This window comes from Rhinoraja longicauda, chromosome 12 (genome assembly GCF_053455715.1).
Source record: "Rhinoraja longicauda isolate Sanriku21f chromosome 12, sRhiLon1.1, whole genome shotgun sequence".
In the NCBI taxonomy this organism is placed as follows: domain Eukaryota; kingdom Metazoa; phylum Chordata; class Chondrichthyes; order Rajiformes; family Arhynchobatidae; genus Rhinoraja; species Rhinoraja longicauda.
Window position 1 is genome coordinate 33,117,914 of NC_135964.1, and position 14,955 is coordinate 33,132,868.

Sequence of the window (14,955 nt, forward strand, 5' to 3'; positions counted from 1 at the left end):
CCACCTGGTCGACGGCAAGCTACGGCAAGTTACCGACAACCGGTTTCCTTATAAAAGGGGGTGTACGGTAGGGTTTCCAATCATTCTGCATCATGACTATTTGAAAGTGATGCCATGAGAAACTACTCTGAAATACAATAACTTCGTACATCAATTTTCCGTCAAAATGCCAAGAGTTTCCTTTATTGATATTCAAACAAAAATGTTTTAAAGGTTGATAAGAACATACAACAGTGCATACAAAAATATTGTAATAAATTTCAATAAACTTCAAACTTCAAACTTTAAAATTCAAACTTTAAACAGAATACAAGTGCAAAAACATACAAAACCTAACTTCATTTATGGACACATTACACTGATGGATGATCAGATCAAGTCCACACTTGGAATTTTACAAAGTCAGCACCGGCGACAATCTGCGTCACCTGGCGACAACCTGGCGACAACCTACATCACCTGGCGACAAACTACAACAGCGCCTACGTCAGGAGACGTCAAGCTACGATCATTGGCGTCAAAATAACAGTCGCCGAATTTTTTTAAACATTTACAATATCCAGCGGTGACCAGAAAAGCGCTACGACTCTTTGGAGACTACTCACGACCATACAAGCGACACCCTGGCGACCGTGTGGCGACAGCCTAGTCGCCTAAAAAATCACTGAAGTGGGACAGGGGCTTTAAACTCTCTAGAGTTCTAGACTCTGCCATTACTGGAAACATACTTTCCATGTCCACTCTATCTCGGCCTTTCATTATAAATTAGCTTGGATTTACTATTGCATAAATTCCTTACAATCAGGTTGACTCCAATTTTGTATCCTGCAGTTCGCTCTGATAACCCTCTTATGAAATAAAGAGACACTATCAACACTAAGGTTATTTTGGTATGGAGAGGCTTCTCCAGATTTATTAGTTCACTTGGAGTTTTTGCCAGATGCACTTGATTTAGTTTATTATTGTCTCGTGGACCAAGGTACAATGAAAAGCTTTTGTTATGTGTTGTTCCAGAACCAGGGGTCACAGTTTAAGAATAAGGGGTAGGCCATTTAAGACTGAGATGATGAAAAACATTTTCAACCAGAGAGTTGTGAATCTGTGGAATTCTCTGCCACATAAGGCAGTGGAGGCTAATTCACTGGATATTTTCAAGAGAGAGTTAGATATAACTCTTGGGGCTAACGGAATCAAGGGATATGGGGAGAAAGCAGGACAGGGTACTGATTCTGGATGACCAGCCATGATCATATTGAATGGCGGTGCTGCCTCGAAGGGCCTAATGCCCTGCACCTATTTTCTATATTTCTATGTGCTATCCAGTCAAATAAAACAACTATACATGATTACAATCAAGCCGCCAGCAGTGTGCAGATAAAGCACAAAGGGTACAACATTTTATGCAAGATAAGGTTCGATTAAAGATAGCTCAAAGGTCATGAGAGGTCAGACTTGCACTCTAAATGGTGAGATGATGGTTCAATTGCCTGATAGCTGGGAAGAAACTGTCCCTCAATCTGGAAATGTGCGTTTTCAGATTTCTGTACCTCTTGCCGGATGGGAGAGGGGAGAAGAGGGTGTGACTAAGGTGAGACTGGTCCTTGATTATGCTGGTGGATTATGCTTGTCTAAAAGCACCAGAACATTTACTGTAACAAGAATAACTCAGACATGAGGATGATCAAATTGGTTACTGGTAGATCTAAGGGAGAATGTGTTATCTTACAGAGATGAGACCTCTCAACTCGAATTTGTGAGTGCAGCCCAAAATGTCAAAAGCTGGGAAGATGCCAAAATTTGGTAGGATCCAAAATAAATTGACATTGAAATTTTTAATATCAGCAATTATTTGTGGAATGCATACACTGTTCCACAATTGGAAGAAATTCACAGCCCACAAGTATTAATTTCTTGTTAAAATTGTTGAATTCCTTAGCAGTTTTATTCTCCACCATTGCTTCTTTTACCTTTTAAAAAAAAAATGTCCTTTTTCCCCAGCAAGGAAAATTTGAGCCAACTGATCAGGTACTAAAGGATGAAGATTTTCCCGAATGCGCCAATGTACTGAAATGTTCGAGGACTTTGCAATCACTCCATTGTATCACTGATGAAAAAGGTAGTGCACTGGAAACCAAGAACTACTTTAACTTCCTAAACTCCTCTCCTTTAACTGCACTGCAAGAATTTCAGTTACCTTTATTGCTCTTTCCTAGTTCCAATGATGCATTTTGTGATAATTTTCTGTGATTATATCTGGTTCCTGGTTTTGAAAGGTCAAAAGTTTCTGACCTTGTAAGTTAAAAATCCATCGCCTTGTCAACATTGTCAAGAAATTGCAAGCTTTTGAAGCTTGACTGGGTTAGGCTCTGTTTGTGGTCTCATGTTTGGTTGTTGTGGTTTGTTGTGATGCATTATTGGAGAGACTAGTATACTCAATTTGATGCTGTGATGGGAACTGTTGGCTGGTATCATCTCTGAATGAACAAAAGCAGTCTTGCTGCTGAGTCAGAAGCTGAGGGTTCAAATCCCTCACGAGGGACCGGAGTACGTAACCTAAAGTAACACTCCAGTCAATACTGGGAGGATGCTGTTATCTCAGAGGATCTGTTTTCCAGTGTAACAGTAAATGCAGCCTTATCTGCCCTTTCAGGAGGATACAAGAGATCCCACTAATAAATTTCCCCTTCTAGATTATTTTGTCAGATTGTCTAAACTTGATCACATTGTTTCTGTGCAGAAACTCCCAGTACCAATTTCATGAGGAACCAATCTTTATGGGGAAACTAAGACCGCCCAGCAGCCTGTTAACACCTCTGGTACATAGGAAGAGGCAGAGAGGAAATCGGAATGCTAAACTATTTGGAGGAACTACATATTGAAGGCTAGTTACTCCTTGTGGCAAAAATATTAAGTGTTTTGGGGACAATCAGATACGTGGCAATGTTATGTCCTAATTTAAATAAAGAAACAACACTGAAGCAACACTCCCAGTTAGAATGATTTTCTTTTGTTAATATACTTTTGTATATCTGTTTATTTCTGTTATTCCTGACATGGGATAATCATTTTACTGTCTTGTTTTGTCTTTTTTCCTTTAGAAATGGGTGATCGAAAGTTTTATAAGTATAACAGAGAGAAAACCCTTGTGTGGCTAAAAAAGAAGGTGATATATTTAATTGTATTTTATATTTTATGAAAGGTATAGACTTCCTAGCGGATTGTATCCCCACTCATCCACTGTCAAAAGTGAAGTCCAGGCCAAGAGCTTTGGTGGTGATTCTGAGTATACGACCGGCAGTGAGGATTCTTTGTTAGCACTTGTAGAAATCACAGGAAATCAGTGTCATTAGGAATTTAGTTTGTGTAAGAAAGAACTGCAGATGCAGGTTTAAATCGAAGGTAGACAAAAATGCTGGAGTAACTCAGCGGGACAGGCAGCATCTCTGGAGAGAAGGAATTTAGTTGTTTGTAAAGTTCTGTTTTAATGTCAGCACCCAAAAGTGTTCCCAATTCTCCCTCAGCTCCGTGCCCCTCTCAGAACTTGCTGTTGATCACAAATGAAAAACAGTGCACAGGATTGTTTCTTGCCCTCTTTAATTTACACCAATGACTAGAGATTGAATTGAACCAAACTGAGGAATGAATTTGGTATTTTCTTGCTTGTGTTGGGGTCTGTTTCAATTAACATATTTGGCTCTGAGTTCCTGATTTTTGTTATATAGCAAGTGAATACGTTTGGCAGCACCTACATCATGCTTATCTATTAGAAAGTCTTTCAGTTTGCTGAATTTAATTTGCTGAATTTAATTTTTATATTGGTGATTTTTAATGGAACTGATATCAGCTGACAGAATAGCATGAGTACATAACTTGAGTACATAACCTGGACCCCACGTTTGTGCTGTTATAAGGAAATGCTGTACTGCGGCAGTGCCATCTTTCAAATTAGTCAAATTCCCATCTTCCCCCTTGGGTGATCATGAAAGCTCCCAATCCTATGTTCTGAAGAAGAGCTGGGTATTTCTCCTGGCTGCCAGTATTATCTGACCATCTAATTGCTCTTTCTGGACACTTGTGAACAGATTAAGGACTGACGGTTTCACATTTATAGAGCTTCTCTGGAAGTTCCAAACTGTTTGCATCTAATGATGAACGCAGTGTAGATACTAGTAATCCAAAAAACATGGCAACTGATTTGCATATAGCATCGTATAGCAAATAGAAATATGATAGTACCCAGATATCCTTCCTTTGTCCCGCCCCCCTGACATCAGTCTGAGGAAGGGTCTCGACCCGAAACGTCACCCATTCCTTCTCTCCTGAGATGCTGCCTGACCTGCTGAGTGACTCCAACATTTTGTGAATAAATATCTTCGATTTGTACCAGCATCTGCAGTTATTTTCTTATAGTACCCAGATAATCAGTTTTTCTTATTTGATTGGGAGATCAATATTTGTCAAGATTTCAGGAATAATTTCCCTCTGTAGTGGCCTGGACATGGCCAGAAATAGGCAGGTTTTGAAAGTTCTTTAATGCAGGTTGTGAGCATCCACTCATAATGAGTTCCACCGAATGGATGAACACTCCCCAAAAAGCCCTGGGTAGAAACCCCATAGGCTGTGGGCAGTCCCTTGTCCCTGTCCGTCAAGTGCCGAGGGGACTGACCCTAGGAGTGGCCTAATATCCAGGGATCGCCACACCTCCCTACTTTTCAAATAGTATTTAGCATCTAACTAAAATATCTGATAAGATGTCAATTTACTGTGGTATTTCCTCAGTGCTGCAATTGTGTGTCAGCTCATGTTTGGTGTTTGAAAAGCAAAAAGCTACAGATTCTGAAAATCTGAATTAAAAACGAATGGATGCTCAGTAGGTTGAGCAGTGTCTGTAGTGAGAGAAACGAAGTTAACATTTCAGGTCAGTGTTCCTTTTAGTGCTCATGTTTCTAGATTGGGACCTGAACTTCAGACTTGTCGAAGAGTGTTCTGTGAGCTGTGCTGCAGGTGACTCTGTCAGGACTGCTTAATTTAACACATTCTTCCAAGTCGCATTGTCTTGGTTTCCTTTTCTTCTAAGACCTTATTCTGTCTAAAATATATGGTCATTGCTTTGCAAAGTTAAAACAAGTCAAGCATAAAGAACTTTCAGTCCTCCAGAACTGGAGTAGACCTAGACTTCATTGACCCGAGGCACTGCCCCAAACAGTAGCATCGTCCAAATGATAACAATTTTTAAATAGTTCATCGTCTTTAAAGCACTTTATGAACAGCTGTGATTGTGCATAGTGTGACATAAGGGCAAAAATATAATATTTAGGTCATTGTGTATGCAGAGTCTGTTTAAGCATTTTCAATCCTTTAGACTTGGTACTAACTTGCACAATATTTTGCTTTTTTTTTTCATTCGTTGTGTTTCTTGTTTTAAATAGGCTGAACGGACTGTAAAGGTGCTAAAGTGTGCTGGTGTTTCTGTCGGTGGAGGTGTTCAATCCAGTGTGTTGGTTAGAAGTAAACAACTTGCAGAAGCAACGGAAGGTTTGTCCACACTTTTAGAATCTAGCTGGGTATTAACTTTGCAGGTTATTTTCTTGGGTTGGATTGAGCAATGAAAAAGTGCATTGACGAAATTGGAATCCAGATCACGGTATATATTTTTCTGATCAGTGAATACGTAATTGGACGTGTGATCTTACTATTTGTATTTTTGTGAACAGTCATCTTTTTATGTGTTTGCTTATAAATTGGTTGGTGTTTGTGGAGATTTAGTTGTTTGGTTACTGGTATTATCTGCTAAAATGTTGCATGTCTGGACTTGGCCATGATGATATCAGCATTATTGTAAACAGAGCAGCTTCTGACATAATCATCTCAGCTAATTTGTTTACAAGCAAGACCAACCAAGAATGAAAAGCTCCAAAAGGACAAATGGCCAGCAGCATCCTATCACATTTTGTAAGGAAAGCAGGGCAAGTCTGGATGGAGATCAGTAAAATTCACATGTTTCTCTGAAGTCTATGTACCCTCTTCAAATGCACAGTGAAACTTTAGGCACTACATTGCATTGTCTGATACCAAATTCACAATTTTGGCAAATGAAAGAGACCATTTGATGTACAGTAATTGTGTGGTGTGAATAGGGGTTAAAGAAGAGCTGATGTTTTCTTCCATTTCTCTTCAGTGAGCTGAAATAAAGTTTAAAGTGTCCAATTTTAATAATTTAATTGGAAACAGGAATTGTGAGAAAAATGCAAAAGGCATTTAAAGGTTTCTGCTGGGATAATCTGAACCAGCCATGTGACTGGGTTACTGGATATTTAAAAAGCAGATCTGTTTAAAGTGCTGTTTGAATGATACACCTTCAGATTCTGATGGGAAAGGGTGAAGTGAAAAGACATCCGTGAGAAAATATTGAAATATATTTTAACATTATCATTCTTAGGCTTATTTTTAACTTATTGCTAAAGATAGCAAACCACCCCTTATGGGCTCTCAAAATAAATCCTGATTTTTACATTCCTGTGATCTGTGCTGACATAACTGGATAACTTGAGTCTTGCAACATTCTTTCTATTTAAAATTTGTGCCAATTTGTGCTTTCTGACTTAAACCCAATTAATATAAATGCTTCATGATTAGTTAGTCTGCAACCTGCTCTCATTGCAACCCACCTCTTATTGTACAAAAATTCTCAATAGAACCTCTGACAACACTGGCTTGCTCAAATGTATATTTGCAAAAGATTTTTTTGTAGACAAACCCAATACTCGGAGAATGATTAAAAAACAAGGATTTCATATCCTCTCCACCATTCATTATGTGCTAATATTGGTTGTCTTGAAGAGTCGCTGTGGTGGCAGCTGTTTTGTTTTCTGTGCTGACGTCACATCATATCATATTCAAATTTTGCATAATGGGACAATTTCAGAAAGGACCATCTTTTGAGGTCATGTTGATTAATCGTATTCCAAGTTGCTGAAACTCTGCCCACGGTTCCAACTGTATAATGCTTACCTACTTGGATCATAAGTTCAGGAAAAGAGCATTCCTCTTGGTTATTCCTCTTGCCTTACACAATATCTCATACTGTTCAATGGTTCTTTTTTGCTAAGGGGAGGGGTAGGTTGTTTTCATGAATACCTGACTATTAAATTCCTTCTTACAACAATTTCTCTACTGATTCAACTCAATTTCCAACAGAATGTCTAGTTTCCTCTGCTCTGTCTACAGGCTAACATGTTTCCACTCCACCTAGAACTTCAGGGTGACAACCTGCAGAAACATGTTTTTCACTAAACTCTCAACTTCAATATGCACAGTAGTGCTTCTAGTAGTCCCTGTAGTTTACAAACTTGAATCTCCACTTGATACCTGCACCTCTTGCATACATGATTTTTCACCCTGTATGATCGAGAGTTTCCTTATGCCCCAGAATATGCATGTAATAAACCTCATCTTTCCTGCCACAATTTGCCTAGTTTCTCTTTAGTTTTAAGGCTGTTTATCCGACCAAACCCCAAAACTTAGATTTTAAAAGGAACATTGACCACCTCTTAAATTGTTAGCAAAAAGCCAAGTGCCTCCACTAACTAGCACTAACCGTCAAAGGGTTATTCCCATTTCTGCTCCTTATGTTGAGATATCATCGTGATTTTTTTTTCTGTGTCAATATTGGATTTTTTCCAGAGGATTACCTACGATATGCTCATGGTTTGCTGTCAGAATATATTCCCATGGGTCTAAGTGAGGAACTCTTCAAATTCTTGGAGTGAGTATCTGAATGTAAAGAATTATAGAAATGTTATGTACTGTAAATTAACAATTTATGTTTTTTCACTTTGCAAAATGGAGCTTTTGTTTCAGTTTGTATAATAATAAAATACTGTTCCACCCCTTACATTTAAATCATAATCTTTTGTCACTACCAGAGGAGTAATTTACAAATTACACTTGCATATTAAGATCACTGACAATTTTGGGAACTTCGATGCATTATCAACGGTTTGCATTCATATAGAATCTGAACATACCAAAACTTGCCACGGTCATACACAGAAACATTAACAAAATTGTCCATAAGCTTAATATGCAATTGTGTAAGATGATCAAGAATTTGATCAACCAGCTAAGTTTTAAGTGGATTGAGGTAGAGAAGTGCAGAGGTTCAGGAGGTTTAAGGTTCTCCAACTGAAAGCACAGCTGTCAGTCTTGCGAAGACCAGAGTTAAAGAACCGGGGAATAATCTGTAAGAGGTACAGATCCTAAGGAGTGAGGGGAGGGTTTTGCCAAGGATGGTTTTGAAAACAAGATCTAAAATTATAGGCATGCAGGTTACAATGTTTTGAAATCCTTCATATTTATAGAAACATAGAAACATAGAAAATAGGAGCAGGAGGAGGCCATTCAGCCCTTCGAGCCAGCACCGCCATTCATTGTGATCATGGCAGATCGTCCACAATCAATAACCCGTGCCTGCCATGTGCGCTAATTATGTAGCCAGGAGAGCATTGGAATGGTCATGTTGTAAGATAATAAAGAGAGGATAAAGATTTCTGCATAGATAATTCTCTGGTTACGGGTGGATAAATAAGAATGAAAGAAGAGTGTATGTTGGTTCAGCTGGATAATGAAGGAATGAATTTGGAGGAGAATGGTATAATTAATCAAAGATGGCAGATAGGTCAAGAAGTAAGTGTTTATAATCTATGGATCACGTCCAAGAAAGTTGTTGGTGTTATTTTTTAAATCGTTTCAATACTTTGGTAGTGATAAGAACTTAAATATGCAGATTAGGCCATGTAGGACTAGGGTATATGGGTGTAAATATGAGCAAAGGGATAATGTGAAGACAATACCATCCAGTATGAAATAACACTTCAGAAATAAGGAATTTTGGTTTTGTGAATGTATTTGAAATATTCCTTCACAATGCTAAAGTTTGAGACATTGAAAATCTGAGATGTGCAAAGAAGGCAGTTTACTCTAGCTTTCTCAAATTGCCAGTTCCAAACTTGTACTTACTTGGCTGCCCTAACCTGCATTCATATCAGAATTTAAATTGCCATATTGGAGCCATTAACATTTGACATATACGGAAGCTCTCATTGGACTCTAAGCAGTGCAGGGCAGGCTTGATGTGTCTTGCACCCCTCCCACCTTCCTTCTGAATAGGAATCTGACCTTGCTGATATTCCACATCTCCCACATCTTTGGAGGATCTGCACCCCTATTTAACTCTTCCCATCCTCTAGTCATACGGATAGTCATGGGGAATATCCCCAGGAATTGACCCAACATTCCTCCATATGGTCTTGTTTGAGAATCTACGGGGATCTGACGAAAGGCCTGAACATATTATAAAAGGAGTTTCTCAAAACGGGTGGGATTTATAGACAATAGAAAATAGGTGCAGGAGAAGGCCATTCGGCCCTTTGAGCCAGCACCGCCATTCAATGTGATCATGGCTGATCATTCTCAATCAGTACCCCGTTCCTGCCTTCTCCCCATACCCCCTGACTCCGCTATCCTTAAGAGCTCTATTTAGCTCTCTCTTGAATGTATTCAGATAATTGGCCTCCACTGCCCTCTGAGGCAGAGAATTCCACAGATTCACAACTCTCTGACTAAAAAAGTTTTTCCTCATCTCTGTTCTAAATGGCCTACCCCTTATTCTTAAACTGTGGCCCCTGGTTCTGGACTCCCCCAACATTGGGAACATGTTTCCTACCTCTAACGTGTCCAACCCCTTAATAATTTTATACGTTTCGATAAGATCCCCTCTCATCCTTCTAAATTCCAGTGTATACAAACCTAGTCGCTCCAGTCTTTCAACATATGACAGTCCCGCCATTCCAGGAATTAACCTAGTAAATCTACGCTGCACGCCCTCAATAGCAAGAATATCCTTCCTCAAATTTGGAGACCAAAACTGCACACAGTACTCCAGGTGCGGTCTCACTAGGGCCCTGTACAACTGCAGAAGGACCTCTTTGCTCCTATACTCAACTCCTCTTGTTATGAAGGCCAACATTCCATTGGCTTTCTTCACTGCCTGCTGTACCTGCATGCTTCCTTTCAGTGACTGATGCACTAAGACACCCAGATCACGTTGTACGTCCCCTTTTCCTAACTTGACACCATTCAGATAATAATCTGCCTTCCTATTATCATATATATACAGCCGGAAACAGGCCTTTTCGGCCCTCCAAGTCCGTGCAGCCCAGCGATCCCCATACATTAACACTATTCTTACCACCAAAGTGGATAACCTCACACTTATCTACATTAAACTGCATCTGTCATGCATCTGCCCACTCACACAACCTGTCCAACTCACCCTGCAACCTCATAGCATCTTCCTCACAGTTCACACTGCCACCTAGCTTTGTATCATCGGCAAATTTGCTAATGGTACTTTTAATCCCTTCATCCAAGTCATTGATGTATATTGTAAATAACTGCGGTCCCAACACCGAGCCTTGCGGTACCCCACTAGTCACTGCCTGCCATTCTGAAAGGGACCCATTTATCCCCACTCTTTGCTTTCTGTCTGTCAACCAACTTTCTATCCATGTCAGTACCCTACCTCCAATACCATGTGCTCTAATTTTGCCCACCAATCTCCTATGTGGGACCTTGTCGAAGGCTTTCTGAAAGTCGAGGTACACCACATCCACCGGCTCTCCCCTGTCAATTTTCCTAGTTACATCCTCAAAAAATTCCAGTAGATTAGTCAAGCACGATTTCCCCTTCGTAAATCCATGCTGACTCTGAACGATCCTGTTACTGCGATCCAAATGCTCAGCAATTTCGTCTTTTATAATTGACTCCAGCATCTTCCCCACCACTGATGTCAGACTAACTGGTCTATAATTTCCCGTTTTCTCTCTCCCTCCTTTCTTGAAAAGTGGGATAACATTAGCTACCCTCCAATCCACAGGAACTGACCCGGAATCTATAGAACATTGGAAAATAATCACTAATGCGTCCACAATTTCTAGAGCCACCTCCTTAAGCACCCTGGGATGCAGACCATCAGGCCCTGTGGATTTATCAGTCTTGAGTCCCATCAGTCTACCCAAAACTTTTTCCTGCCTAATGTGGATTTCCTCCAGTTCCTCTGTCACCCTAGGATCTGTGGCCACTAGAACATCTGGGAGATTGTTTGTATCCTCCTTAGTGAAGACAGATCCAAAGTACCGGTTCAACTCGTCTGCCATTTCCTTGTTCCCCATAATAAATTCCCCTGCTACTGTCTTCAAGGGACCCACATTTGCCTTGACTATTTTTTTCCTCTTCACATACCTAAAAAAGCTTTTACTATCCTCCTTTATATTATTGGCTAGTTTACCCTCGTACCTCATCTTTTCTCCCCGTATTGCCTTTTTAGTTATCTTCTGTTGCTCTTTAAAAGAGTCCCAATCCTCTGGCTTCCCACTCTTCTTTGCTATGTTATACTTCTTCCCTTTTATTTTTATGCTGTCCTTGACTTCCCTTGTCAGCCACGGGTGCCTCTTACTCCCCTTAGAATCTTTCCTCCTCTTTGGGATAAATTGATCCTGCAACTTCTGCATTATTCCCAGGAATACCTGCCATTGCTGTTCCACAGTCTTCCCTGCTAGGGCCTCCTTCCAGTCAATTTTGGCCAGTTCCTGCCTCATGCCTCCGTAATCCCCTTTGCTGTACTGTAATACTGACACCTCTGATTTTCCCTTCTCCCTCTCAATTTGTAGATTAAAACTTATCATATTTCTATTCTGAATGATTTTCACTTTATAACATGGAGTCAATTTGATTGTTACACAGGTAACTTTTGGTCTGCTGGAGTTTTAAGCTATTTGCAAGAGTAGGATTAAGGCCTTCCTGGTCCTTACTCCAACATGGGAGCAGTGGCACATTTATCAGATATTCTTGGAAACTTTAGAATGTCTTGCGTACCCCAATAATCTATAATTTAGGGAGAATTAAGATCTTGCACCTCGGCTGTCAATGGAAACAAGAATTCTTCTATGGACTGCCACAGCCCAGTTCTCATCAGTGAATCATAGTATCCCTGGTTCAACCCACACTCCAGCCTGAACCCAAGCAGATGCTTCAATGTAGTATTTGAGAAGTATTGTTCAATATTATTATTCAGATATCTTACCACATCTTCCCTAACCAGCATTTTTATTTTTAGGTTACCAGTTATTTCAGCCAACACAGCATCAAGTGAGCCACCATCGAAGGTTTGTGACTGTATTGATCATTTTGTGTTGTGCTGTTATAAATATTCAGTAAAGGTTGTAGCATGAAATATTTAGCTGAGTCATTCAGAGTTAAAATTTATAACTGGTTTGAATGTAATGAATCCATTTTTTTCTGTTTCAAAGATAAATGCTGCAATCGCTTAAACTTTGTGGTGAAGCCATTTCTAGAAAGAGAATGCAAGTGCTCAGTAATTTGGATAAATTTGAGATTCTACGTGCAATAATTGAAAATCCTACACTTTTTCTCTTTGAGAATTTATTCCCACTCCAAAATTTCAGCATTTGATCTTGGCTGTTCCTTAGTGCTGTATTGAGGGAGTGTAATCGTCCTGGGATGGGAGGATTTCATTTGGAGGACTACTACTGAAAGGGTGTTGCACTAAAGAAGTAGTTGTCTTCTGGATGGAACATTTCGAAAGCATCTGGTTAAGCATCTGAAGCACTAAGTGCAGAAGGCTATGGACTAAATGCCAGTAAATGGAATTCTTAGTTTTTGGTTAAATTAGTGCAATAATGAAGTACTGTTCCATCCACTTGCACTTCTTTTAACAACTGTTTGTCACTACCAGGGGAGTAATCAAGCAATTGGTTCTGATGGGACATGTGTTCTTTCTATTCTGAATGATTTTCACTTTATAACATGGAGTCAATCTGTATTGATATAGCATCCCAGCTCATTTTCCCTCGGCTAACATCACCAAACCATGCAATAATTTAATTTGTATACAGTTCCCCTGCATAATCCCTTTTTGTATGAGTTGCATAAAATGTTCTTGCATCCTCTTATACCTACTGGCATAAATCATACTGTTGAATTCATTAAAATCTGCGCATTTGTGAACTGGTACTGGGCAGGTTGCCATGGATCGGTTGGATTGTGTTCAAATCCAACAGGGCTACTGAGGTCCTACAGGGTTTAGAACATGCCGAACTGACAGTTTCCAGGTTTTACTAAGTGGTCGACTCATAACATGTTCTGGGAAGCAAAGAATAACATCTGGATATGTTGCCAACATTACACACACCAGAAGAGAATGTATTAATCACTGAATCCCAAGACAATATACAAACTTCCACGGTGAAGGTATATGTCCCATCTTTCCTATTCTGAATGATGTGACTTAAGCAGCATTGATGACAGCAAAGCTAGATGGATTCTATCAGCAGCCTACATAGGATCATCTGATATCTGATTTTACCTGTAAGGCACTTATCTGATTTTACCTGTAAGGCAATATCTAGTATTTTACAAGTATTACCTAACATTGATGATGCTCCTGCTGATAGTAACAAACATTGTAAACGCATGTTGCGCACATTATTTTCTGGCTACAGCTGCAACTTCTGAGCCAATAAACCCTTGATATCCTTTTGCTGAATCTGCCTCGCATTTGAAATAATACCAGATCAACAGAGCAGAACCATAAGGCGGTATGTTCTATTATTAGAACTTTCTCATTGCTCACTTTAGTAGGTGTATATAAAGGGTTCTTCTCCACTGTACCTACCTTTTCACAAATGATGAAATGGAAAACTTTATCAGAAATTGTTCATTTAAATATTTGTATTCACTCACAGTAACATGGGGGGCCCTGAATACTGAAATAACTGCAAAACACTAAACTACTCAAAAGGCCAGACAGCATGAACTGACAGAGAACCCTTTTAATGTTTCAATTTGATTATCCGTGATAAAGGTGAATCCCCAACCAATGTTACCTGATCTCCTGCATATTTCTAGCATTCCTAATTTTTCAGTTTCAGATTTCTAACTTCTGCAGTATTTTTCTTTCAAAGATTCTGCTGTCAGTGGTGCTTTAATGCTTGGTGAACATAGGATGAAATACTAATTTTTGTACTGATTATTAAGGAATGAAGAATTTCTTCAAATGTTAAATACAGGCTGAAGACTTGCTTTGCCCCTTGTTCTTCTGTAACACCACAAGTTGCTTGGAGGACATAAGCAGTTTCTACAGCCTGAAAAGATGTGCATTGTGATGATATATCACAGGTCCTGTGTATAAGAATGTCCAGTGAAAGCTTTTTGCATAAGCATGTGCATGACATACGTTGCATGCTTAAATGTTCTCCAATCAGCTGTTGATTGAGAACAGTACACTATGTATAGTAGAGGATTTTTTTTCGATACCTGCAATTAACAATACAACCTGCCAGCACTACAACTTTATTCAACAAAACTGCCATTACAGAAAAGGAAACTGTCTGATACACTAGTAGAGGCGGAAGAAGATTACAGCAAGTTCAACTCTGATTCAAAAGAGAAAAAGGTAAGCTTTCACACTTAACTCCCATTGCTGTTATTGTCTTTGAGAATTTGATCTTAAACACTGAGTTGCACAGGTAGATAGAAACATAGAAAATAGGTGCAGGCGTCGGCCTTTCGAGCCAGCACCTCCATTCAATATGATCATGGCTGATCATCCAAAATCAGTACCCCATTCCGGCTTTTCCCCCATATCCCTTGATTCCCTTAGCCAGAAGTGCTAAATCTAACTACTCTCTTGAAGAGAGAGGATCCCAGGTTCCTTTCCAAATCCCTCTGAGCTAGCTGATCTCAATGGGCGTGTAATTGACTTAAGTGCATTAGAGTTAAGGAGACTTGTGGATTGTGATCAATTTCAATATTGGATCCCCTTGAATCTTCTGAAACTCCAAGAAGAATTCATACAGCAGTTTTATAAACTCCTGT

General features: G+C 39.5%; 1 protein-coding gene across 3 annotated transcripts in view; it reads left to right on the top strand.

Moving 5' to 3' along the window:
* The window catches only part of rnaseh2b (ribonuclease H2, subunit B), a 34,815-nt gene that overhangs the window by 12,383 nt on the left and 7,477 nt on the right, over positions 1–14,955 (top strand). Inside the window, exons 5-10 of one of the 3 annotated variants that reach the window (XR_013547920.1) lie at positions 1,999–2,116; positions 3,099–3,163; positions 5,430–5,535; positions 7,684–7,765; positions 12,176–12,224; positions 14,421–14,533. Coding sequence is in view for 2 of the 3 variants with exons in the window: in XM_078409435.1 (XP_078265561.1) it covers positions 1,999–2,116; positions 3,099–3,163; positions 5,430–5,535; positions 7,684–7,765; positions 12,176–12,224; positions 14,456–14,533 (498 nt within the window). In the remaining variant the exon portion in view is untranslated. The remainder of the gene's footprint in view (positions 1–1,998; positions 2,117–3,098; positions 3,164–5,429; positions 5,536–7,683; positions 7,766–12,175; positions 12,225–14,420; positions 14,534–14,955) is intronic. The other 2 variants (XM_078409435.1, XM_078409436.1) reach the window with 2 other exon arrangements.